General features: G+C 39.8%; 1 protein-coding gene across 2 annotated transcripts in view; it reads right to left on the bottom strand.

Moving 5' to 3' along the window:
- LOC119896098 (gamma-aminobutyric acid receptor subunit alpha-3-like) overlaps positions 1-26,830 on the bottom strand; it is a 102,123-nt gene that overhangs the window by 23,920 nt on the left and 51,373 nt on the right. For both annotated transcript variants that reach the window (XM_038709575.1, XM_038709576.1), the window contains exons 3-4: positions 19,383-19,504; positions 15,202-15,269 (exon numbers count right to left, since the gene is read on the bottom strand). In XM_038709575.1, coding sequence (XP_038565503.1) covers positions 15,202-15,269; positions 19,383-19,504 — 190 coding nt within the window. The remainder of the gene's footprint in view (positions 1-15,201; positions 15,270-19,382; positions 19,505-26,830) is intronic.

Raw genomic sequence — 26,830 nt, 5'->3', positions numbered from 1 at the left:
AAATAACGAAAACTAGATGTGAAAAAACATCGTCATTAACTGAAATAATAACGAGGCTTTACAAAACGACAATAAACTAAAACTGTATTGTAGGTTTGCAAAACTAACTAAAATGAAAGAGTAATGTCCTTAGTTTTCTTTTATTGATTTATGTTTTTTCATAGGGCCTAAATAAGCCTACATTTCCTGTGGATATGAAGCAGGGGGAACTGACGTTGCGGGGGAGTTGGTCTGGCCGGACCGGCAGTTCAGCGGTGTGCGCGGTGATTAGCTGATAGGCACCTGTTGGTGGGCCGCGAGTGTGTTTATGATTTTGTCCTCCGTGTGAAGAGCTGGCACACTGCGTGTTGTGTGGCTGTCCTGCCATGATTGCTTTAAAGGGCAATTTATACTTCTGAGTCAAATCGACGGCGTAGGTGACGGCATAGGCTACGGGGCTACGCAGAGGCTACGCAGAGGCTACGCAGAGGCTTTACCGTTGCCTGACGTGCACCTCCTCAAAAATGTACACATCAGCTGTGTTCGAAACGGAAGGCAGTTGCCTCGCTGCTTCGATACCGTAGTAGACAGTTGCCTCAGAAGGAATCACTTTCAAGTGAAGGCAGCTCTGTTTACATTAGTTTCGAACAGCCTTCTAGGGCAGCACTTACAGCAACGTGTGACTTCTGGCTGTCAGAAGAGACGCTAGCCTTAGCATAAGCTAACTAGCTATTGAAAAGCCAAACGGCTAACAGACGCCTCAGAAATCATACTGAACAAACTAATATTATAGTTCAATGTTTTGTTCTCGCTAGATTTTCAAAAATCAAAGCGAGAAAACTACTAAAAACTTTTAAAAATGTATATTTGTGTACAAATTCGGCTTGTTTGTCTGCCATCTTGACCAGATTTTGAAAGCTCGCTGTCCTGTTGGACATCTTCTGAGACAGCAGTTTAGCCCGTTTCGAAAACACAGTTGAGTCGACGCGGACCGTAAGCTCTGTGATTGGTCGGCTGGGTAGCCTCGCAATGCCTCCAAGCTGACCGGAAGTACCCCGTGCTTTAAAGTAACATTTACTAGCGGCCAAAATGGCGGCTGTAACACAGTGAATCAATATATTTGACCGTCGCAACCCGAGCAAAATGACTCGTTTCGCTATCAGAATGTGATCCATTCGGTCGTTAGCAAGGGCTACTTGCTGATGTTAGCCTGCTCGGCCGGCAAAAGTCAACACAGTGGACGCTGTAGCGCTACTGCCGACTAGCGTTTGGAGGTGTAATTGCAGAATGATGGACACACCTACGCACAAGTATAAATGCATGGCTACGTGCGTAGCCTACGGCGTAGGTACGCACGTAGACCCTACGCAGGAGTATAAATGGGCCTTAAGAGAGCCCAGGGCTAGGGCAGCGTCTGGCCGCAGCGTAGCAGGTGGCTACGGCTGTTACAAGGAGAGCCCCATGTAATGTCAGGGTTAGGCTAACTTAGCCGGGGAGACCCAGGTAGGGATCGGCTGTGTAGTTGGTGGGATTTGAACATGTTTTCTATTATCATACATTACATACATTTTCTACATGTGTAGAAAACAAATGAATGCAACAACTGTATAGAGTTGTTTGGTTTGCAGGTAGTGAGTCACTGATCGTGGTGGTTTTCTTTTCCTTTATTTCTTTTTGTTCTGTTCTGATGGTCTGGCTTAGTGCTCATCCTGAATGTGTGATGAACTTGCCCCTAGTACATTGATTGTGAGCTCCCCTAGCACTGGGTTAACGTGTCTGCTGGTCATTATATTTACTGCATGTCAGCTAGTGTTTTATGGAGTCACTGATATCTCAGCCAACCTGTCTCCTAATACCAACCTGTTTTAATACCTATTTAATAAAGGTTTAGATTTTAATATAACTGCTTTCCAGTTATACTTGCCTTCAGGGTGCTAGGTACCTGTTGTTTGTGGCTCCAAGGGGGGCCTAAATTATCTTCCAGTTTCTTAGCTGTCTATCAATTGTATTTCACCTCCATTTATTGTATTTCACCTATTTAACCAAGAATGATAGAGCTAGAGACTGATGTAATGAATTTCTTGGGACCACTGGGTAGTAGGATTAGGGTAGTTTAGCTCTTAGGGTTTTCAGCGTGAAAATTATATTGTAGATTGCATGTGCTTCATTTATTTGTAGTATTTATTTAGACAATGTGTTAGTACTTCAAATATATATTTGCTTAGTGTTTGGAGCCCTATGTACAAGCTTCAGATATCTTAAAAAAGGGTGTCCCTTTTCACAAATCTGCATTATTTCTAATGATTGTACTTGTATTTTAATGTTTGGTGAAAAAACTAAACTGAACAGAGCTTGGCATCGTGCAGTGACAAAGACTCAAACTAACACTAAAACTAAACTAGCAAACAAATGTCAAAAACTAATTAAAACTAAACTGAAATTAAAAACAAAAACTAATGAAAACCCCAAAACTATAATAACCTTGCTCTGTAGACGTCCAGTACGCTTTCACATACTGTGCACAGTTAGGCTTTTGCCTATTTCAGCATCTACTGTATCATTTACATTTACTCATTTGGCAGACGCTTTTATCCAAAGCGACTTACATTTGAGGAACAACATACAAGCATCAACAGAGCATCAAATACAGATCTACAACTGACAATACATACTAGTAAGAGCAGCAATAAATACTAGTAAGAGCTCGTAGTACATATCACATCAATGGGGTAAAAGTTAAGTGCAATCAAAACAAAAAGTTCAATCAATACAAGATAATTGTAGGGGATAGAAGAAGAAGAGCACAGGAAGTGCATGTTAGAGGTTAGGAGTTAGAGGTGTTATAAGAGGAAGTGTTCTCGGAAGAGATGAGTTTTCAAGAGCTTCTTGAAGTTAGAGAGGGACGCCCCTGCTCTGATGGCGTGTGGTAGCTCGTTCCACCATCGTGGTGTCACAGATGAGAATAGCCGGGATTGCTTTGTGTGAAGGGATGGCAGAGCCAGGCGGCGTTCGTTGGAGGAGCGTAGCGGCCGAGATGGAACGTAAGTTTGTATTATGGAGTTTAGGTAGATGGGTGCAGACCCAGTGGTCACTCTGTATGCAAGCATTAGTGACTTGAATTTGATTCTGGAGGCCATGGGGAGCCAGTGGAGGTCACTGAGTAATGGAGTGACATGAGTCCTTTTGGGCTGATCAAAAACCAGACGCGCTGCTGCGTTCTGAACTATTTGTAAGGGTTTCACCGCACAAGCTGGAAGACCTGCTAGGAGGGCATTGCAATAGTCGATGCAAGAGATAACCATGGCGTACTGAGTGAGGTAGGGCCTGATTTTCCTTATGTTGTATACAGCAAAGCGACATGACCGAAAGACAGCAGCAACATGGTCTGAAAAGGACAGCTGGTCATCAATCATGACACCCAAATTTCTCACCACCTTGGTTGGAGTGATGGTTGAGGAGTCAATTTGTAGTTTGATGTTGTGGTGGATAGATTGCTTGGCTGGAATGACCAAGAGTTCAGTCTTAGAGAGGTTTAGTTGAAGGTGGCAAGCCTTCATCCATGCAGATATGTCCAAGAGACAGTCCATGATCCGCGCCGAGACGGTGGGATCGCCTGGCGGGAAGGATAGGTAGAGTTGCTATCGTCTGCGTAGCAGTGGTAAGAGAAGCTGTGCGAGCGAATGATCGGCCTCAGTGAGGTGGTGTAAATTGAGAGGAGGGGCCCTAGCACTGAGCCTTGGGGCACCCCTGTGGAGAGGCAGTGGGGGGAGGATAATTGTCCTTGCCACAAAATATTGTAGGAACGCCCAGAGAGGTAGGATTCGAACCACAGGAGTGCTTTACTCGAGAAGCCCATTGCTGAGAGAGCGGATAGCAGGATCCTGTGGTTGACTGTGTCAAAGGCAGCTGATAGGTCAAGCAGGATAAGAACTGAGGATTGGGCTGCAGCTTTAGCTGAACTTAGGGCTTCTGTTACAGACAGAAGAGCCGTTTCAGTAGAGTGGGCACTCTTAAAACCAGACTGATATGGATCTAGGAGGCCATTCCCTGAGAGGAATTCTGAGACCTGTTTGAATACTGCCCGTTCAATAGTTTTGGATAAAAATGGTAGAGGAGACACTGGTCGATAGTTCTCAACTTGAGTTGGGTCAAGTGAGGGCTTTTTGAGCAAGGGTGTAACCCGAGCCCTTTTGAAAGTGGTCGGGAAGGTTCCTGAAGCCAGAGAAGTATTTATCACGTGAGTGATTGTCGGGACCACGGTAGGAGATGTGGCTGGAGAAGATTCGTAGGAATCGGGTCCAGTGGGCATGTAGTTGGACGGCTATGGGTCAAGAGTTCTGATACTTCGCTCTCTGTGAGAGGAGTAAACGAGGAGAGTGAAGAACCACTGACCTGGTCACTGATCACTGATGTGGAGAAGTTTTAAAGAAGAAGTCAAGTCAGGTTACATTTAATGGAGTCACCTTAGTTGTTGCGTAACACACATGAATGCAAAATTTTTTGATATTCTTGTATAACTTGAATCCCATATACCTGGTATTTTCTGCCACATGCAGTGCAGAACATATTAAACTGAAATGAATTAGGTAAAGCAATCTCTGTGTTTAATGAAGTAGAAATGACTGTCCTATATGCCATAACTAAATGGGTCTCTAATGTTCTCAAGTCGAGGTTAATTACTGAACACTTTCAGTAAATACTGTAGGATTGTGACAGCAGTGCTTCGCAGGAAAAGAACAGCACAAACAGATAAAAATAGGGTTGATAAAACAAGAGGAAGAACAAGCATGTCACGCACACAAACATGTCTCCTTTGCTCATATGTGATTGTGCGTCTCAGTGGAAGAGGAGCGGTGGAGAGGAGCAGCCAATAGCAGGGCTGAAGTATTGAGAAAATGATGAGAATGAAAGGAAATGAGGAAAATGATAGGAACGGATGATATGGTGGCAGTTAAGGTAGGATGTACAGCAGACGGTGCTAAATGAGTCTAGACAGTAAAAAACGACAGTGTCTGGTTCTCTGATAATGGCAGGAAGGTTGTGTCTAATCTGATAGAATATTAATGCAGCCTTTTATCTTAAATTAATGTGTTCATTAAATTCTAAACATTTAGTTATTAGATCCCATTTTAATAATGTCATCACATTTGATTTTTCATTCAGTTTTACTCAACAGAGCTGGAGTTTTTTATTTTCCAAGGAAGAATGCATACGCGTTCATATAATTTTTCATTTTCGTTAACATTGCGAGATAGGTCAATTGTGAGCTGAGATGAGGAGGCTTCAGCTCGGCACAACCATATTTTGAAATACTATAATTCTAATAGTTTTGGAAATATATTCAGACACATAGTGGTTGCATTTGCATATTTTCATATCATGAAATACTGGACTAGTGGCCTTGCCGGAGGTGAGTGCCCTTCTAGTTGTCCAGTGTTCTTACTTGGCTGAAACATGATGTACACATCTTGCGTATCTACATTAGCTGACTGATTTGACAAGTTTGATTTAGTGCCCCTTTACTGCAAGAGAGCAGTTTCCTCAGTTTATTGTGCAGAAATGTTACGTGTGATATATGTTGTGATGTCTTGTTTCTGACAGTACACCGCAGATCAGATATAACATTCTGATTAGCTGGTGTGGTGATGATACGGACCACTATCTGGAGGCAGTGTATCCATTCAACCTGGCTCTTCTGAACTCCACACTCTGGGAATTGTAATGATTAGTCAAAGATTTGATTAATGTCTTAATTACTAATCCATCTTGCTCTCTGGTTGTCAATTATTCTCTCTCGCTTCACTTCTTGTGTGCTGTTCACCTTTCCCTGCTGGGAGTGTAACCTGTATGAGGCTTGCACTGAGCTGTGAATCCCATACCAACTCTAATTATCTTCAGTGTTCAACCGCTTCTTCAGCTCAGAGGCATAAACATGTTTTAGCACTTCACTGTGTCACACTTAACATTTTTTCCCACAAATATAATCGGCCTTGAATCAGAAAGGGGCAAACAAATAAAGGATATGTAGCAGTGAACATGTTTATGCAATCATGTTAAGACAGTGAAAACATAATGCATTTTTAAAATCCAAAATACGTTATTCTGTTCTTGGGGAAATGAACACAAGTGGCTCACATTCAAAGTACAGAAGAATAGTTTTCATTATCTGCAACCCTATCTCCTAGCAACTATTTTCATGTACTACTAAATGCCTGATATGCTTTGAAGGGAACGTAATTGCTGTGTGGATTATGTTGACGGGTAATATTCAGGAAGTGCTACATACGTTGAGACTCCAGACTTTGAAATCAACTCTTAAGATAGCGGATCAAAATGTTTGACGTCTTGTTGATTGTTTGGAACCTTGTCAAATAGCACGTCAAATGATCACAGATCTGACAGAAATTTGGCCTTTAATCTAAAATTAGTCTGGCGTCAGCTCTGCGTTAAAATTGGGCTCTGTCTACTAGTGTTGTTAAAAATATAGATTTTTCGATACGCATCGACTTGATTATTTGAAACTGTTTCAAACGCATTGATACATTGTACCAGCTGGCCTTCCTCGCTCTCTCTTCTCTCCAACAGCGAGTGGACGGACACACACACACACACACACACACACACACACACAGTGCCTTGTTTTTCTTGCCACTTGTCTCATTCGCGACCACTGAAAGGCAAAGGACACAAGCAAGCCAATATGTAAGTAATGCTACAGAGCAGTGCTAACGAAAGGTGCTAACACAACAAATCTTGCAAAGTGCCTGAAGTACCGACCTCCATGAAGAATTTCAGGAGGTTGGTGAGAGCTCCCATTTTAACATCACTAAAGCATTAAACAAGATGGCCTAGTAAACTCTTGTTAAGTGTTTGTCCTATTAGTGATAGACCGATTAATCAGTCGCCCGATTAATGGGTCTTGGCTGATACCTGCACTCACAAGGCTAATATATCATCCTAAATGATGCACATCTAATCAAAATCCATTTGAATGACGTCACTTCTGACAAACTGTACCTTGCTCTTCCTTAAACACTAGTCTGAAATCTACAGCATAACCCAATTTATTTTTCTGTTTCATTAATTAATACAAATTCCATCTAAAACAACATGTTATTGGCTAAAATAACTTGTATTAAATTGTACTCTGCATGGAATAATGGAATTATATATGACTTTGTTTTAAGATTGGATTTTATATCGGCCATCTGCTGGCCTGCTCTATAAATATCGGCATCGGCCATTGAAAAACCCACATCAGTCGACCACTAATTTGTAATTCTCAAAGAAGAAAAAACGGTGAAAAATGTCTTCCTGCAATGATTTGCTCTAATGTATATTTCGTCATGAATTTGATTGCAGTTGGGTAATCTTCTCTGTACTCAGAAAATAAAAAATAATCACGTTGAAACTAGGGCCAATACAATAGGCTGCTCCTAATAAAAAAAAAAAATCACTTCCCGCCCTTGATTGATATGATTGCAGGGTACAGATATCTTTTTACCCGTGGTTGCCATTTTCACAAAATATGGGCTGTTAAGGTGCAAAAAGACTGTGCCTGCTCTGCTTTCAAGTTGTTCTCGCCCTGCACATGAATCATATTGTGACACTGGGGAACATAATGACATGTATGGTGAGTGGAGGAAAAAAAAATGAAGCCCTATTTTAGTAAAGCTTTGTTTCCTTAAAAGGCACAGAAAATCTATAAGACATTTAAAATTCTTGTGACAAGGGGCTTAATTGGGCTTCAAGTCTTCGAACAAGGTCAAAATGATTGATGCAAAATCCACCTTCAAATTTTAGCAACACAAACGGCCATCTGTTCTGTTCAGAAGACCTTGAACTGCTCAGGCATTTTGGAGATTGAGTTTCCTGAATTTTGAGCACATGGCTGTGTGCTGAAAATATCAGATATTCCATAAAACGTTCACTCCCGGAGATTGTGCAATCCTGGCGATCTGGCCATAACTGACGTCCTTGTCAAAGCAAGGTTCAGCATGGTACCTGTGACAGCCTCAATCGCTTCTCATTTCATCAGAGCAGACATGTCAAATCCCACCATGAAATAGGTAAATGTGCCGCGACACTGTATACATGAGATGTGACTCCACAGACCTTCTGAGGGGGAGTGGGGTGGGGGTAGGGCAGAAAAAAAAGACAGAGGAAAGAGAGGCTGGAGGTAGAGAAACACACTCACCTACTTATCAGAGATCAGCCTCAAGATCATAACCCACATTCTGGATCTTGGTGTTACACACCGCAGAACGTTGTTGTGGTCAGATATGACTCTAAACAAAATGCCTTGTTATTGGCCTAATGTTCGAGTTTCACTTGGATTATCTAGCCTCCCTCCTGTGGCGATAGGGGGATTTTAAACACAAATGTGGCGTATTGGGGTCCAAGTGAAGACCGAGTGGCCCTCAGGGTAAGCGAGAAGCAGACATTTCTGGGACACTTGATGTTACAGAGATGGGTAATTGGTACACTGGATTTACACGACAAAGTATGTGATGCCTAGGGTATAGAGTGTGCTCTGTCTAGAAACATCTCAGTGTTAACTTTGTTTTTAGCCATGCTAGTGGCATGGCCCTAGGGATGGCATTGGCTGCCGGTGTACCACTTTGATCTAGAATGAAATGTCATGACAATGGAGGGATGGATTGCTATGAAATCCAGAGCACTGAATCCTATTAACTTCGTTGATCCCCTGACCTCTCATGCAGCGCCACTAGCAGGTCAGATTTTCACTTACCTATGAAATACATGTACACCTACAAGATTGATTGGCACAACATTTTGCACACGTTCATGGTTCCCAGACGATGTATTCTATGTATGTAAGTATACAAGCCCTGTACTTGAGTAAAAGTACAGATACCCTTGTTAAAAATGACTCCACTAACAGTAGAAGTCTTTAAATAAAATGTCTACTTGAGTCAAAGTATAAAAGTATCTGCTTTAAGAAATACTTACGTATCAAAAGTAAAAAGTACTACTAGTACATGAAAAATGTCTTGAACGATCAAAGTGTTCAGTAACATATTTTAGAAACTCATGTTAGATTTCATATGTTTTGTGTGTAAAAATCTTAATTTGTAAATGTAGATAAATGTAGTGAAGTAAAAAGTATATTTCCCTCTGAGATGTAGTGGAGTAAAAGTAGTGGAGTAAAAGTAGAAATGGCATTAAAAGAAAATACTCAAGTTAAGTACAAGTACCTCAAATTTGAATTTGTACTTAAGTACTGTCCACGACTGTTGAGATCCTTTGACTTTTCCTCTAGCGCCACCAGCAGGATGTAATTTATTCTACATGGAAGCACTAGCATGGCTGTAGACTCTTAGTTTTGTTGCTATCTTACTAATAGTTACATTTCATGGCATTAACTAAGTACTTCAACAAATGTTCAAACCGATTTTGAATTCAAGGTCACCTGCAGTTAATGTGGTGAATGCACACCAAACTATTTAGAAAATAGAAGAAGACTAGTAGGTAACAAGAGCCTTTACAGAATGTGCAGTAACACTCCCTAACTGTATTAAATGCCAAGCACAATCCAGTGCTATCTTAGTGTGCATGTGCTTTCTCTAGCCCTTCCTCCCACAAAGCAATATGCTTATCTCAATCCTCTAATCCTTAAATGCTGGCCCATTCAATCTAAAACACAAGCTTTAAATACATTTCTTCATGACTTTTTTTTTTTTTTTTTTTTTTTACAGCTTCAAGGTAACTAATTAATGCCAGCCTAAAAATCTGCATGGATAACCTGTTTTTCACTTTCATTTCCTCATTGACATAAAAGCCTTTTAAACTTTGAGTGTGTATGAGCGCAGATGGACCAACAAGGGTGAATCTGGGTTCCATTTCCAGCTTTGTATCAAAAGCAAAGTTAAATGACACTTTTTACGTCCAGCATACAGCTGATTTTCTTTTCTTGATTTAGTTTACTAGATAGCTGCCCCAAATAAATCTGTTAAACTCTGGTGAATTGGTTCTGATACAGAACTTTCCTTTGGTGAACACATCAAGGAAATATCTTTAAAAGCTTCTTTCCACCTCTGAAATACCTCCAGGACTAGTAATTTCCTCTCCTTTAACTGACCTAGAAAACCGGTCCATGCTTTTGTTTCCCGGAACGGTTTACTGCAGTGCTCCGTACTCCGAGGCTGTCCCATTCACTCTCAAATAACACACCCGACTCATTCTGAACTCAGTAGCCTGGAAACTCATGAACCAGAAAACACGATTGCACGACCCTGACCTACTGCAGACTTGGCTTCATTGGCTATATGAGTACCAGAACCCGTGTCTTCAAAGCCCAAATATACTTTCTAAAAATAATTATAACTTGCCCCTCAGTACATCACACATTTACCTGATCTGTAAACCTGGCCCAGCTCTCTGCTCCTTTTCAGTCCTAGTTATTTTCGAAACTCAAAAGAAAAACCAAGCCATCCTCCTACCCACTCACTCAGGGGGTGCCATCCCTTTTGGAAACAGGCACCGATTGCAGCAATTCAGACCACTCATTATTAAAGTCCAATGTCAAGACCTACTTATTTAGTGCAGCTACTATCCAAATTTGCGCACTGTACTGTATAAACGTTAGCCTTGTACTCTCATTCCCTCAGAGCTCCCAGTGCTGTGACCAACGTTTTATTGCCGTGGATATTACAATGCACACAATTTAGGCTTGTTTACAGTATCTGGCTATAGCTTTTCACTGAGTTCACAACAATGTAAACACAAAGGTTAAACCGATACAGGCAAAAAGTTAGATGTAAAGGTAAAAAAAAGATTTTAGCTTTAGATGCCAAATATATCACAGATGTAAAAGATAAAGACAAGTATGTAATCTACACATATCACAAAGCAGATATTTACAGACTAGCTACGTGTTTTACAAGATGATACTGAGTTGTCTGTTCCATACTGTGATGCTTCCTGAAAGCTAAAGCCTGATCATCTTTTCAGGCTAGACTGTGGAAAATCTTGAAAGGAGATGCTTGAAGCCTTTATGCAGTGTTCATGTGCATATAGAGAAAACACAACGTAGCCTGGGGCCTAAATGAGCCACGCTTGGGTAATGAGCAGTCAAATCCTGACATCCAAGACTGACTAAGCAATGCAGAAATTTGATATTTTAGTGCTGGTATTTCCACATCTGGGAACAGTCAAAACCTTGGCAGATACTGTCCATACATTGATTACAAGATGAAGGTGTGTGTGTGTGTGTGTGTGTGTGTGTGTGTGTATGGACAGGCATTTCTGTCCTTGACAGCAGACAGAAAACACCTGCTGTGACCTCAACTTTGGCTCTGATCACAACACTACCACAAGTGGGTTACCATGTCCTGTGCAGCTGTCATGTCTGCCACTGACTGTACTCGGTGCCGTTGATTCATGATGATGCCAAGTGGAGCATGCGATGAGAATAAAAGACTGGGGCTAGAATTGAGCCCTGAGAGACCCTAAAAAGGGATAACTGCTGAAAAAGATAAAGCATTGTCCAATGTTATACATTAAGAGAGCTAACGCTATCTCACAAAGCAGGTTCAACATACTGTGGTCAGCATACTGTATCTTCAAAATGGCAGAAATGTCCTCAAAGTGAGTTGAGATTATGGTTGAGCTGTAGAAACGTTACTTCAAAAAGGCAGCATTTGTAACAAACAGCCAAGCACATGCAACACGGACAGATACATCCAAGTGTTTCTCTCAAGATAAACAAACGACTGAATTTGAAACATTCAAAAACAGGAAGCAATTTTACAAGATATGCTTCTGAGGGGAAAACGGGTCAAAACAGTGTTAGATACTGTAATAAAAAGGTGGGTAAAAACTAGCGTCTACCAAAGTCATTTTGTGCTAAATCTCCGCATCCTCCTCCACTGTATGTGTCCCTCGTTCTAATGTACAGTTATGTAGTTATGTTTTTGTGTCATGCACGTACAAGTTTCCAACAATATTGGGGGGGGGTGAACCCTGTCAGACAATTACATAACTTCTTACACAATGCAAACAAAGACCTTTGTCTTCTGTCCCATGTTCCATACAGTAAGGTAGTCTTTATTGTATTGTTTATTGCTTTATTGTAATGAGCAGCAAAACATGAATGGACATAATCTTCGTTATCTAAATCATATATCAAACTAAGCCTTTCCTCTTCAGGCAGACCATCATATCTGCCTATTTCTATAGCCGATGGTGATGTTATAACATCTCTTATATTACACCATTGATGAAAGTAAAGGTGTCCTAGCTACATTCTTTTGCTTTCTGCCCAGCCACTGTAATTATCTTAACATAAGACCATGAGATCCTCATCGACTCATGAAAAGTTTGACAAGTCCGACAGCCTGAACATAAACTGCTCCGGAGAAATTTTTGTGTAGAGACTTGTTACAATATGAAACAGCCCTCAAGTGAGACCCTCAAATCAAAGTTCTCCATAACCCACTAATCTTGCTACGTCACACGGGCTGTCGGGCCAGGTCATTGCTGAGCCGGATAAACAACCCAGTGCTTAAGGCGGTCAATTAGAGCAGCATGATCAAATATGTCAAATGCTGCATAAGGTCCCAAGACAAAGAATAAACCATCTCCAGCATCTGCTGTTTAAAGGAGGTCATCCAGGGCTCGCTACCAAATTTCCCCAGAATAGTGCGTTTTAAAAAGAGCACTTTGACAAAAGACAACTTTGGTTATAATACAATACAAAATACAATGTAATACAATGTCATGATAGGTCATCTTTTTCTCCTGGTAAAGACTGTACTACAGTTGTTTGTTTCTTAAAGATATTTGACTCTTCTAGCTAAATATCTAGCTTTAAATCAAGGCTGAAGACTTCTTTTTCTATTTAACACTTTTTAATTGAATCTAAATGTATTTTTATGTTGCTTTTATGCACAGCACTTTGAATTGCCTTGTTGTTGAAATGTGCTACACAAATAAACCTGCCTTGCCTCTTCTAGCTGAGTACTGAAATTAACAATGTAATGCCTAATACCTGCACAACAAATCACATTAGTAATGATGTTTTCAGCCTGATTATATTACCCAACACTAATTGTTCTTTTTATTGTGAAAACAATATTATCATATTAGATTGTTTAATATTGTCCAGCTCAAGAAGGTTGATGTCTGTAATTAAACAAGACTGGGTGAAGTGTTGCATACAAGAAAGAGAAGATGTGCCAGTAGATAACTATATAGAGAAAATAACTGACCGTGTTAGAATCATCTGTAATTGAGTTTGTAGGAGCAACATCAGGACAGGTGGAACGGCTCATGCAGAGAAAGTGGCTTCCTTTGAGTCCAACACAAATATTTGTTTGACATGTCTGTCAGACTGGCTACAGAGAGTAAGAAAACATGAAGAAAACCAAACAAGAGGTTCCTTCGGTTGGTTACCTACTATTTACCCTATAGTGTTGTCAGAAGTATAGATTTTTTTGATACATATCGATTCTGAAAATTTCACACGGTTTTAATATTCATTTCCCACAGTATCAATCCTGAAAATGTGCTTCTCATCTCCCCGACAGCATGCTGATACACTCACCGCTGCAGGGCCCACACAGCCCCGCCTCCTGTCACTCAGAGTGCTTTCTTGTCGTCTCATTCGCTCAGTTTGAATTACATTTTTTTTTCCCCCCCCGCCACAGTTTTGACAAGTCCTGCCTACTGTGCTGTGGCTAGTTCTCGTCACTTGTGATTGGATGCTGGCAAAGGATACAAGCAAGCTCATATGAAAGTGACGGCACAGAGCGGCGCTAACGAAAGAGAAAAGCACCTCCAACACGCCGTCCTCTATAAAGAACCTCGAGAGGTTGGACACGTCTCTCAAGTATTAAACAAGATGGCCCAGTAAACTGTTGATAAGATAGTTGTCCTGTTGTTTGCCTAACAGTAAGGATGGGGATCGTTAATTAATTTTTATTGATATTGATACTACTTAATGATCAGATTCTTTATCGATACTATTATTTGGTGACTGTTATTTGGTAAGACGAGATCCAATGGGCATGAGGTAGGCCTGTATGAGGAAAATATTCCATGTGCAATAACATTGTAATATAGTGAGGTGACACATGACTTGCGATTAATAAACAAATATTGAAGTGTGCATATTAACTGCCTGGTTGTTTTTAAATTACTTATAGGATTAGACTTTAATATTTTAAATACAGCTAAATGCTGTTTCTAGAGCAACAACATTAATGTTTACAACACCTAGAGCAGCAGAGTCTGCAGCCTGATGATAAACAGTCCTGGGCCCGTTTTAATACCGCGTTTCGGTGCAATCAATAAATAAACATTAGCTTTCTTATCCATCACGTTTCAAGTTAAACCAGATTTGACGCTCGACACATAACGTTACATTATAGGACCCGCTAGTCTCGATAGCAGTATCGATAAGCTCTGACCTTATTGATTTTGGGGTTTTAAGACGTTTTGGAACCTGGTCCTTTTAGAACCGGGTATCAGTCCCCATCCCTACCTAACAGACATTTATAATTCTCTAACCTAAGCTAATCCCCCTCAGAGCTATCAGAGGGGAATCCCAGCAAGCAGAGTTTCAGTTACTGTTTAGTAAATTAACTGATGCTGTTCTGCTTAACACAAAGTATTATTAACGTTACTTACTAATATAGGTTGATAAGATAATTCAGTAATTATATTCAGTAATTTAATCAATGTTGTGTCAATTTTCCCCATGGTATCGAAAATGGTATCAAATGTAGATATTTTTCAAGTTATTGTATTGAAGTTAGAAATTCCAGTATCGTGACAACACTATTGCCCTGTTAACTATTTGGTTCACGTCAATGTTGCTGTGCTATAATTTCATAAATTGTCCCCTTAGCAAAGCTAGAAACAGCTGAAAAATTTGAGTCTTGGATGATAGGGTGTTAAAATATCAAATATATTGATTGAAAAGACTGTAAAAGGAATATTTCACTCTTATGAACAAGCTTTAACATCTAAAGAAACTCTGTGAATCAGACTCCAGATGAAAAGGTCAGGAAAACATGGCGGTGTGTGCAATCTCAGCTGATTAAACTGCAACGGAGGTTCACATGTTGCACAAGCCAAAATGACAAATGTTCTCAAAGTAAAACAATTACAAGTAAAGTGAATACAGACTGATTACCTGCTTAGATGACTCATTGTGATGATTGGAGTGAGGAGGAAGGAGAGGAGAAAAATACTCACCATGTCTGTATCTGACACTGGCCCAAAACTCGTCACGTAGATGTTTGTTCTGACTTCTGTCACGCTCTCTGAGGAAAGGGACAAAAAGGGCCGGAAAATATTACAGTGCAGTCCATATACAAAAAGCATTTACTGTGGCTTTGTCTTTGTTAAGCTGATTGTTTGTGTACATGACAGTGAAGTCTGCTGGTTGGCATTTAACTAAGCTCTTTCACACAAAAATTCAATCGTAAACAAGGGTTTGAGGCACATAAAGAAAACCCTGAAAAACTGTAGATTTATGCGCCCTCACTGAAGAATTTCTGCTGCTTTTCTTACCGTGTTAATGCATAATTTTGTTGCCACAGACGACAGGTTTAATATAATGTTGAATCAATAGTGTTCGACATTTCCTAAAATGTAGCCCGAGTTTTGCTAGACAGCATTGGGTAGAGCACTGCTGACTATTTGGCCCAGTGTTGGGTTTTTTTTCAAACTCAATTTAGGGGCAAAAATGTTGCTGTGAATGAGTCTTTAGTTCTGTAAAACTACCATGTGTTTGGCTCAAGTAAGTTTTGCCCACCACAGCATAAAATCTGCTTTGGGCCAGGCCCAAGTCTGTATCTTTGGAGAGAAGACATTCCTTTTGACCCAAAATAATTTTAGTTAGCCTGCCCCAAAAATATTTAACAGTTCCCAAGGGACTACTGGCTCAGGAATAAAATGCAGCCCGGCATTAAGGATGCATGTCTGTGTTTATTTTCTATTCAAATAGCAAGCACACTGCTGCCATTACACAAATCTATACGGACATTATAATCACATTAGGCATGATGTAGACTATTGTAGTAGGAATCTGCCATGACTGTTGCAAGGCTTTTCTGCTCTGTATATTCCTAGGGCCAATGTAGTTCTTTAATTATAATTACATGTATCATTGCACGTTGTGTTACATTACAAGCTCCATTATTGCTGTTGTATCACGATGATTTATAAATCATTCTTGACATAGTAAGAATGACCAAATTGATCATTATACAGTAAGTTAGTCTGGACTGGACTTGAATGTAATTAATTATGAGCTGTGGAATAATTGTATCCAAATACTTCACAAATTGTTTTAATATACAAGTAGGGCATGATGTGAAAGTCGTGACAGATCAAAATGTGCCCTCTTCAGTGTGGGCTGAATCAGCTCCTCTGGGCCATTGGTGAGACAAATAGCTGCTCCCAGCGGTGCAACAACTAGAGAGTGATGAGTCTTTTCTCCAAAAGTGAATAGATCCCCGGCTCTAACTGTGTCCCAGATCTAAGCGACCACCCACAGGTGAAGTCTCTAGTCCTTTGGAAAATGCCCCCCTTGAGGGAGGAGATCCATTTCCACATTAATCATTCCTGTGACACAAATAGCTCTCACAAATACGTGATTATCACAACTCCAAGTCAGCAGTTTGCATGGCAGGCATAGGCGGGGGAACAGAATGCTTAGCCCTGTTTCTGTTTACAACAATGCACCAGAGCATATAGATGCCACTGAAAATGAAATGAAATGGTGTTCTCCAGTTTCTATCCACTCTGTTTGACTGAGATCGCCCCACATGACCGTTTATAACTAGGACTGTGGGTGGTGAGGCATGTGGGTGGCCAACAGGAAGAAGATTGGTAGTCTTGTTCATGTACATGTAGAAACCCTTGACTTTGACTGAAGAAGGCCCCAAGTGGGATGTGTGTGTTTGCAGGTAGGTGGTTGGAATATCCCAAAATCTATCCATTAGTAGCGTTTTTTGATCCTCTACATTTCTGGTAGAAGTTTTAGTGTTTGTGAGTCAGATCATGTCTGAAACTGCAAGGTTGTTGTGTGGGGTACCTCAGGGTTCTGTCTTGGGACCCATCCTGTTCCTTTTGTATATTTCCTCAATGACAGATAATTAGTCAATTCAGTGACATATCTTACCATCTGTATGCGGATGATATTCAGCTGTACTGCTCATTTAAGGAAACTGAGTTCCATAAATTGTCTTTTTTAATTAAAGGCTTGGCCAGTAGCAAACAGTGGTTGTGAGATAACTTCTTGCTTCTGAACTCAGAGAAAACAGAAACACTAATTATGGCCCTGAAAGTAGAATCCCTCTGATTAAACAGCATATTGGTGACTTAGGCTTGTCTGTCCAGCCGAGCCTCAGGAGCTTAGGTGTTGTTTTTGATTCAACAATGTCCTTGGAGTACCACACTAAACAATTTGTCAGAAACAGTTTCTTCCAACTAAGGAATATTTCCAAATTAAGAACACTTGTGTCAAAGGGTGAGTTGGAGATGATCATTCATGCTTTTATTTCCTCTCGTTTAGATTACTGTAACAGTCTTTTTACATGTTTGAGCAAGAAGGAGCTTTACCGTCTCCAGGCTGTTCAGAACTCTGCTGTAAGGCTTTTAACTCACATTAACAAAAGAGCGCACATCACACCCGTTTTAGCAGCACTTCACTGGTTACCAGTCCAGTATAGAATTCAGTTTAAAATCCTGGTCCTTACTTTTAGAGCCCTGCACGGTCAAGTTCCTCCCTACATCTCTGAGTTGATACAGCTTCATACTCCCATGAATTGTTGATTTATTTTAAAAAGCAACTGAAGCTATTCAAGCAGGGTTTTAGTTAGAGAAAAGGTTTTTATTCTATGTTTTCCATTTGTTTTTAAATTTTCTAATGCATTGTATTTTACTTTGTTGTGTTACATTTTATTGTGAAGCACTTTCACAATAAAATTGAAAGGTGCTATACAAATAACTAAAACTTACTTAGTCTTAAAGAAATAAAATCTGCAGATCTTTAACCAAAATCTTTTCACAATTTATTTTGAATAATAAGATGAATGTAGATCCTTCTGCAACATAAAATGACGGCTATCCTATGCAGTCCTGCTATTCCAGGGAATAGCATATGTAACGTCATCTACATCTGCACTAGAACTAGTATTGCTTGCGTCGTAGATTCTCCGTTAGTTATACTCTACATTGCAGATCACCTGGAAAGTATTTGCAGTAAGATAGATAACAATATGTGTTCTGCAATACCCTGATGTCTTAAAAAGTCAACATGCTATAAAATATATAGAAAAAAGATGATTTATAATAATAATTGTACCAGTGCTTGTGGCTCAGTGAGAACATCCCAAATATTATGATTATGTTCTTGTTTGTGGGTTCTCTTGTGTTTCCACTGGCATGTATAGCCTCTTGGGGCTTGGTGGAAAACCCTATGTTTCACGTACGAGACACGTGTTTACATTCACTCACTGCACTACAAAAGAAGGAAAACATCATGACTGTTGCCCGCAGTGGTGCTGGCCTCACCATCTCCTTGCCCTTGGAGATGTGAACCTCCATACGAAGGCAGAATATGACATTAACGTCTCATGCCTGGTTCTTCTCTCTGGTTGCTGTCATGGAGTTCAGGTCATCCAGCCTTGTAGCCACGCTCGTGGCTTCAGCAGCAAGCAGTAGAGCAGAAATGACCATTCCAGCTGGCTGGCTGAGAAATGGCAAAGCCTGCTTGAGCATGTGGGCTTGCTGTTATGCAGTTTGTTGTCCTTGGGGGGCAAATATTTGGATGAAATGGCATCAATTAGAGGGATTCCCACTGACATATGTGCTTATTTGGGCATGACTGAACAAAGACATCCACCCAAGGGAAAGCAGATTTTCTGCGAACAGTGATCCTGGTGTCGATGTGCTGTCTGTATCATAAGACCATACCTCAGTAGATAGGTTTACAGAGTGCGGGTGAGTGATTTTTTTTTTTTTTCTTTTGATCCATGAGGTCCAAAAGCTACCAATGGTAGAAAAACTATTCGGCAAAGACTACTACAGTATAGAGTTGGAATTATTATTACAGCAACAAGATTTTATTTTATTTCAATAACAATATAATAATACTGTTTGTACATAAACCAGTCCATCCAGATAATTAGCTGCTGATTGCATAAACAAGTCAGTCCTTTTATTTTTCTAACCTGACGAAAGAACAGTACAGATTATACAGGGTAGACATGTGCATTAAACATTTAATATTCTATGTGTTTTATATTGTTTACAGCAGCATGTATAAGCATGCATGCACTTTTTTTCAAGAGCTACAACAGCCTCACTGAGCAGTCTATAAGGCTTTTTTCTGTAGGTGTCTGTGATTTATGTAACATATACCTTACCTCCCAGCCCAGGACGTAGCCTGTTGTCATATCCATCCAGCAGCCTGTCTAGGATACGGGTGAAAATGGTGATATTGTCTTTACTATCATCGGGCAACGGCTCTCTGTGTCCAACAACTGCCCTGCAGGAAGAAATGGAGAGACAAAGGTGGAGTCAAAAGATGGAAAACATATAAAATGTAATAAAAAAACTTTTGAGACATTGTTCCACTGAGACTGGCATGCTCTCAGTGTACAGTGGTGTGAAAGCCTGCTGTTATCAGCTATTGCAAAGTCAATCTATATTCTTACAGTAAAACATACACAAAACATACACGTTGAAATGTATGTACATTCTCCACCACACAAATGGATGTATTAATGAATTATTAATTAAAACATTACAGATACCATTTTTCAGTATGATGAGAATTATTATTTTTTTTTTTACATTTTGACCATGATCAAAAATTAATTCTATAAGGATATTTAAATAAATACTGATATAGAATATATTCAGCATGATAAAGTACTATAAGTGTGACCTGATCCTGTTAATTAGGTCTAGTTGCACCTGCTTGTTTTAATATTTCCCTCACAGTCAAAATACCAGTCAGTGATCAGCCTCGGGCCTCAATCAATATTTGAATAATAACTTCTGGTTGTGTTTGTTTTGTTTGATTCATCTTTATAGGCTGGAAACTCCATATTTACAAAACAACAGTGAATTTATGGTAATTAATTCTTTCCTGAGAAGAAAATACTCTGCAGTGTTTTGTTAAAGAATTCATCATATGCTATCAGCCACTGGTTTAAATTAATTTACATGGCTCACACTCCCCTGCAGAACAATATTGTGGTGGGTTGAAAAGGCCAATATATAATATAGGTGAAACACTGATGAGTTAATGAGTACCATCTCATTAACTCATCAACTGTTTAATGAAACTTAAATCCCCTGAGGAGCTGAGCTATAGTATCCAAGTAACGCCCATCAACAACCACTCCATGTCCTGATGCACTGTCACAGACAGCATTGTGCTGCTTGTCAAGAACGGAGCTTTGAGGAATTTAGTAACCATCATTTTTCTTCAATGTTGCTTAAAAGGAAGCCTGCACTCAGCAAGTCTGTCTTTGCTAGGCGTTTTACAAACTGCTTTCTGTAGCCTAATCTCTCCTGTGATAACAACTCAACATAAGAGTCAGTCTGACCTTCAGCCCCATCCATTAAAACACTAACTGGGTGAAGGTCACTGCTTAAAGGCATCATAATTGTGAGGCATGTGGGCGAATGACTTCCACTAGCTATTTCTGGGGCATATGTGGGAAAAAATTAAAAATTAAGCATCACGGCTCCCTCTTGTTCCAACAGTGTTTAGTATGATAAACCAGGACATCAACATTTATGAAGCCCCCAAAAGGAAAGAAAAAGGTATGTTTTTACTTTATTGAACTATAAAATTTTGAATGTAGCATTAATACCTCTCCAGTAACCACCAGGTTATTCTTCTGCCCCAGTTGTACTGATTACATTTTGTTGTTGTGAGGATCCTCAGTTGAGATGGCCAGGAATACTGAAGGATTAATAATTGTATTAAGTTTTTACTTCCTGCTGCTGCTTGACATTAAAAGTTTTTAATTGGTGAAACACAGAGTGGCTTTTATTGTGACACAGCCTCAGGAAATGTTTATACAAGGAAAAGGTTGTTTATAAAAAATTAGTCTACAAAACAAGACAACAGTGATTCTTGGCATTTTATTGCATGGCGTAATGGAAGAAGGGAGGTGAACGAGCTGAAAGAGTTGCAGATGACAGGCTGCACATCTGCAACCCTTCAGGAAGGTTACCAACTTTACTGTGTCCTGCGGGTGTGTTATTAAATCACTATAAACAGATACACCAGTTGCTTTTCTGTTCCATTTCTGACAAAGCAGCTGCTCATAGGAGCGTTTGCTGTAGTATTAAACACTTGGTCACCATGGTAATCACAGGCGTTGCGAAATCAACCAGGATTAAAATCTTAAGAATTACAACTTTAAGAAGACATTACTAATGATTAGCCTGATGATGTCAGATATTTGAGGCTCAGTAACCCCCAAGTGCACTCCACTGAGACTGAGCCTTTTAACACGAAGCTCACGATTTGCACCTCATTGAGCGGGGCACAGTTTGATATATTCTGGTTGTCAAATAGGTATCTAACTGTATAATTAAGGTCTGCCAAAAATATGTTAAAATATGACTGTAACAGTGTACTCAAATATTTGAAAGAAATATACATTTCTGGCTTTTCATTTATGCACCCTTTCAAACAGTGACAGGCGTGCATGTTTCAGGCAGCTCTGGCACTCCGAAAACACCAAACACACAAGGCTTTAGAAATGGCCGGAACGTGTTTAACTGCAATAGGCAATATCTCACTTAACATGAATCATATATCAAACAAAAAGCCTCTGTGGCCTCTCTGACAGCACCAGTAGAAACTCAAAAATTAATGAGAAACCTTTAGTCCCTGAGAAACCATTCTAACAATGTCTGCTTCACACTAAAATATCCACTTCAGAAAAACAAAGTACTTGTGTGGTGTGTAGCATCTGTATGCTTTACTGAAACACACCCCTCTCTCTCTCTCTCTTTGTCTCCCCCCTCCCCAGTATCAGCCAGCCTTTTAAATTCCCTGATGGGAACAAAGAAATGGGCCAATTCCTCTGAATTTGACATCATTTTGTTAAAACACACAGGTTTTATAATCATGCCAGCCGCTTGTTTGACTTGCATCTCCTTCATTATTCATACTCTCAATACAAGAGTATAGATATCTAATAGGAAAAGAAAGAATGACAGAACAGTCATTATTTTCCTGAACAATTCACACATAAAGAAATAACATTTGAATAGGAAAACTCTACTTTAATAATTGACATGGCTGAATGTTGTTGAATGTCTAAACTTTGCCTGCAGCAGAACAAGTTGCATAAGTAGCAGGAAAGATAAAGGTACTGTCGGTGTAAACACTGATGATGTAAAGAACACCTAAACATCTACAATGTTAAAGGCTACCACTGTTGTGATGCATTTAGAGAATATTTATAATGTTCATGGGTTTAGCATATAAATAATATTAATTTTTAATAACTGCGCTGCAGTCTGATTGTATTATTCTCTGTGGTCGCTGTGAAGTTGACAATTGATGCCTAAAAGTGAATTGTGAGTATTTGATCATAGGATGACTGATACATATTAGCCAGTGCAATGTGAGGCGAGCCTGGAAAACTGTCAGTAAAAAGGTCCCAAAACACATCTGATAGAAAAAAAAAAAAAATAACTGCAAATAAACTGTTAGAAATGATTCACTACAACATTACACATGTGGTAAAAAGATATATAGGAAGGTGAAATTTACTGTTAAGTTTTGTTCTACCACGTTTATGATTCTTTTATTGCTGTTTTCACACTCTAAGAATATGAAATAACAGTTTCACATTGTTAAGCACAGCTGTAGCTAATAACGTTAATAATACAATAGCTGCATTCCATTCAGATGTGCCAGTTCCAGGGTCCTGGTATTATGCATGCTGGCTCATTACGAATACTTACGCTTACGGAGACACTGTATATGGCATTAAAGTTTTTTTGTTGAATGGAGTTTGGCTCATCCCCAACAAACCGCCCCAGACTAAATGTATGTGGACATACAGTTACTGCAAGTCATTACAGTTAAGTCTGGGGCGGCATGACGTTTGCTACAGTAGCAATTTTAACATGTTTGCCTGATTACACACTGATTTTGAAAAGAAAGATTTTTAGCTGCTCAGTGTCATATTTATTTAACTTGTGAAATTAACAAAGTTTACTTTAGGTGATCTCTTGCTCAGCCGCATCATCCAGCTGACGGATCTGTTTGACAGACTGGAACTGACCCTTCACACTGACCAAATAATGTCAGCAATATTAGTACACAAATATATCAAAACATTCACACTCTGCTACAGTCTGTAGAGTAGACTAATTGTTGATACTTTTCTTTGCTACACAACTGTACCACACCTTCGGAAAGTGCCCGCTGTTTGGCACATTGTCACTAGTTGCTCCAGGCAGGAAACAGCAGACTTCTCCACACCTTTTTATATTTTGGTTTATTTGCAGCAAGTACACACTGTGGCAGAAAAGTCTGACATTTTACAGTACCAAAATTGACAACTCACGCTTCTCTGTTTGTGACAAGAAAATCACTGCCACATCCAATGACACCTCGGACTTAATGAAGCAGCGAATAGTGTACAATATTAACCTGAGGCAGGTTTGACTGGAAGACAAACAAAGATGGATTTTTGTTGGCATAGGCCTACATGTTTTAATCCTCAACTCTAAAAGGAAAACTCTAAAAGTTATATTGAGCAGTCTGATATGAAACATTTGAGTCATCATTATTACTACACAAAAAGCTTTAAAGGCATAATTTAGTTAGAATCATATTTGTGGTAACAGTATAAAGTAGCAGCACATTAAACACAACAGCTTCATAGTCAGATTTCCTGGTGGATTCATAAGATGAAATAAACAAAATAATAAGTCTAGCATATTATATATCCTGAAGCATATGGACAATTTAACAACTTTATACTTTGTGTGCAAACAGACTTAACTTAACTGGGAGTTTATTCCCTCAGAAGAAGAGACACTCTGCATTGAAATATCACCCTGTAAAAATAAACTTTCTTAATTGGATATGTTCTGAAGAAGTCATCTCTTTAATTAATTATTGCTCAGTCCCATTTGTGCAGTGGATTTGCAACATTCTTCAGCTGAAATATAAGAAGACTGTCGCTTCTCTTTCAAAGATGAGAGACAGAAAATCTCTTAGAGATTGTAAAATATTAAACTCATGTGCAAATATGCACCATTTATCAGTGCTCACAAGGTCCAAAAACCACTGTACTTAGATACAAATGCATTCGATAAATACCTCTTTCCATACTTTCATCTCACTGGTATTAATTCTTCATGGATGTTGCAGTGGCCAGTTTCTGCTGCGGAGGTAGTGTTGTCTATGGTGGGTATAGACTTGTGGGAACAAATGTGTGAGTGGGCCAAGCAGTCTGAGTTAGTGGAATGGGCATGTACTAAGTGAGTGGACTGGACCTGATCCAAGGTTAGGGCACTGAACCAGTCTGACAGGTGAAGGATTGCGGGCTTGGCCGGGGAAGAGATGTAGCGGTGGTCTCTCAGGGCACACGGGTGCCTGCTGCCAGCCAGGAGGTATAGCGTGAGTGGGGGAAGCTGGGACGAAAGTGAGCAGGAATGTGAGCTGTCCAGTTGGCAGTATGGGATGAAGGTGCAGCATGAGCTGATAGACTGAAGGCAACTAGGCTTCAGTGAGGAGGAGTAACTGTACAAGTTACAGTTCAAGTGTGCAAAACTGTTTTTCAATCAGTGACTGATTTGACATGGTTCATGAGGTCAGTTATTTTTTCGTACAGCTCCTGGGTGTTGAATGTATGAAGCAGTTTGATTAAATCCTCTCTGTACACACAATGGGACACACTTTTCATTATCAGCTCAAGAAAAGAGCTCTGAAGGGGCACAAAGAGAGGCCAGATGAAAATGTGACCAATTAAGACCAGAGTGAAATACTGTGGTTAAGCTGGTTCATGTACTCTTACTGTCACCTGCACAGCTGACCTGAAAGTCCCATGGAATGGTAAAACTTCCTTAATGTGAGACATTCCATTTAAAGGAGGATGGTGGAGCGGCATATTAGACAGTGAGGGATCAATCTTAAGCATATAATCAGCTTAGGTAATTTTCTTTGATAGAATGGTCATAAAGGTCAGAAATGTTGAAAATCTGTTGACTTTATTGGTTGGACTTTTACCAGGACGTAGAAACAACACAGGGTTGTGCAGAAAAATTTGAACCTGGCTCAAATTCTGCTGCAACACAACATAATCTGGGAAGGCGCTGTGTTGGCGAGGCACATGCAAGCACACATTCTTGGTGGACTACTTTGTAATGTAACGTGAACGCCGTATTTCTACGGTTTACATCACGACAAATGATAAAATAATTGCCACTGTGTTAAGCCTTAAAAATCAGGGATCTGTTGAACTCCCTGGATTTCGTTTCACGTTTTACTTAAATCTGAAGCAACTCGCCCCGACCAATGTAGCCCCCTAAAAGCATGTGTTTTAATCGTTGAAACTACAAAATGACATGATTAAGTTTAAAAAAGAGGCTGTGTTTCTTAAAGGGGGAACTCCACTGATTTTATACATCAGTCTGTTTACAGGTCTTAGGTAGTACTACTTCATATGTGGCAAATTGTAGCTCCAGAGGGAGCTTAGCGAAATCTGCAAAATGATGTCACTTGAGCATCAGTTGAAAGTTTGCAAATGAAAAAATCTGGTGGTTAGAAAGAAGTGAGCCTACCAGACCTCTGCAGCCCACTCCGCACCTCTGCTTGAGACTTGCAGCTTGAAACTATTTTAGCTGCTACTAGCATAACATGCTTGAATCTTTCAAGTTGCATTCTGGGTAATGTCTGTGCTGGGGCTGTGCAATTAATGGAATTTTAATCACAATTTCGGCAATTTTAACAAGTTAATCGAAATAAAACTATTATTGTGCCGCACGCTGTTTCGCAATGACACTGGATTTGTCTTGTGTTATAAATAACAGCGCACTCTTTCCGTCAGAACAGTGTCCCCCCGCCCTTCCCTAAAATCCCCAACTCATCCACGCTCTTGCATGTTTACTTCAGCTTGAGTGGAGATGACCTGGTTACAACTTGCTGGTCATCATTATTAGCTTAAGCCTACGGCATTTTATACTGCATAAATTAGACTTTTCCTCTACTCATAGCTTAACAATTTACATATTATTACTAATTATTCTAAACCACGTGTGTTAAGCCTTGCTTTACCTGGTCCGTTCTTGTAAAATATTCAGATCCCTGTCTGTATTACCAGATTTATGCTTTTCTCACCGTTAGCTTAAGTCACTGACTGCATGTCCCGACAGAACACCACCGTTGCATTCATTACAAGTCCTCAACCTGGGGGGGAAACTGTCCTGCTCTCATCCTGTCTAAGATGTTACTTATTTCATGAGCTATTAGAGATAATGCATAATCATTAAAAAAAATAAAAAATGTAAAAGTTCAATAAAGTCTATCAGTAATTGTGTCAATAATTGTGATTCAATTATGACTAAAATTATCGGGATTATGATTTTTGCCATAATCGAGGAGCCCTAGTAGGCACCAGGTTTTGACAAGTAAGAATGTGAGGAATGAAAACGATTCTGCTGCTTCGATTTTGTTTTAAAGCTGTCTGATGTTAGTCTGACAATGTTATAGAAGAGCAATGCTAAATCAGTGGAGTACTTTTTTAAATGTAGCTTGGAAAGGTGACTATTGTTAAAATCTGATAAAACAACGTGAGAGAGGGAAGAAACAAACTGCCTCCTG

Source organism: Micropterus salmoides, unplaced genomic scaffold (genome assembly GCF_014851395.1).
Source record: "Micropterus salmoides isolate LMB-PRFRI ecotype aquatic unplaced genomic scaffold, ASM1485139v1 Ms_hic_scaffold_9, whole genome shotgun sequence".
Lineage (NCBI taxonomy): Eukaryota > Metazoa > Chordata > Actinopteri > Centrarchiformes > Centrarchidae > Micropterus > Micropterus salmoides.
This window is presented reverse-complemented; position numbering and strand designations above follow the sequence as displayed.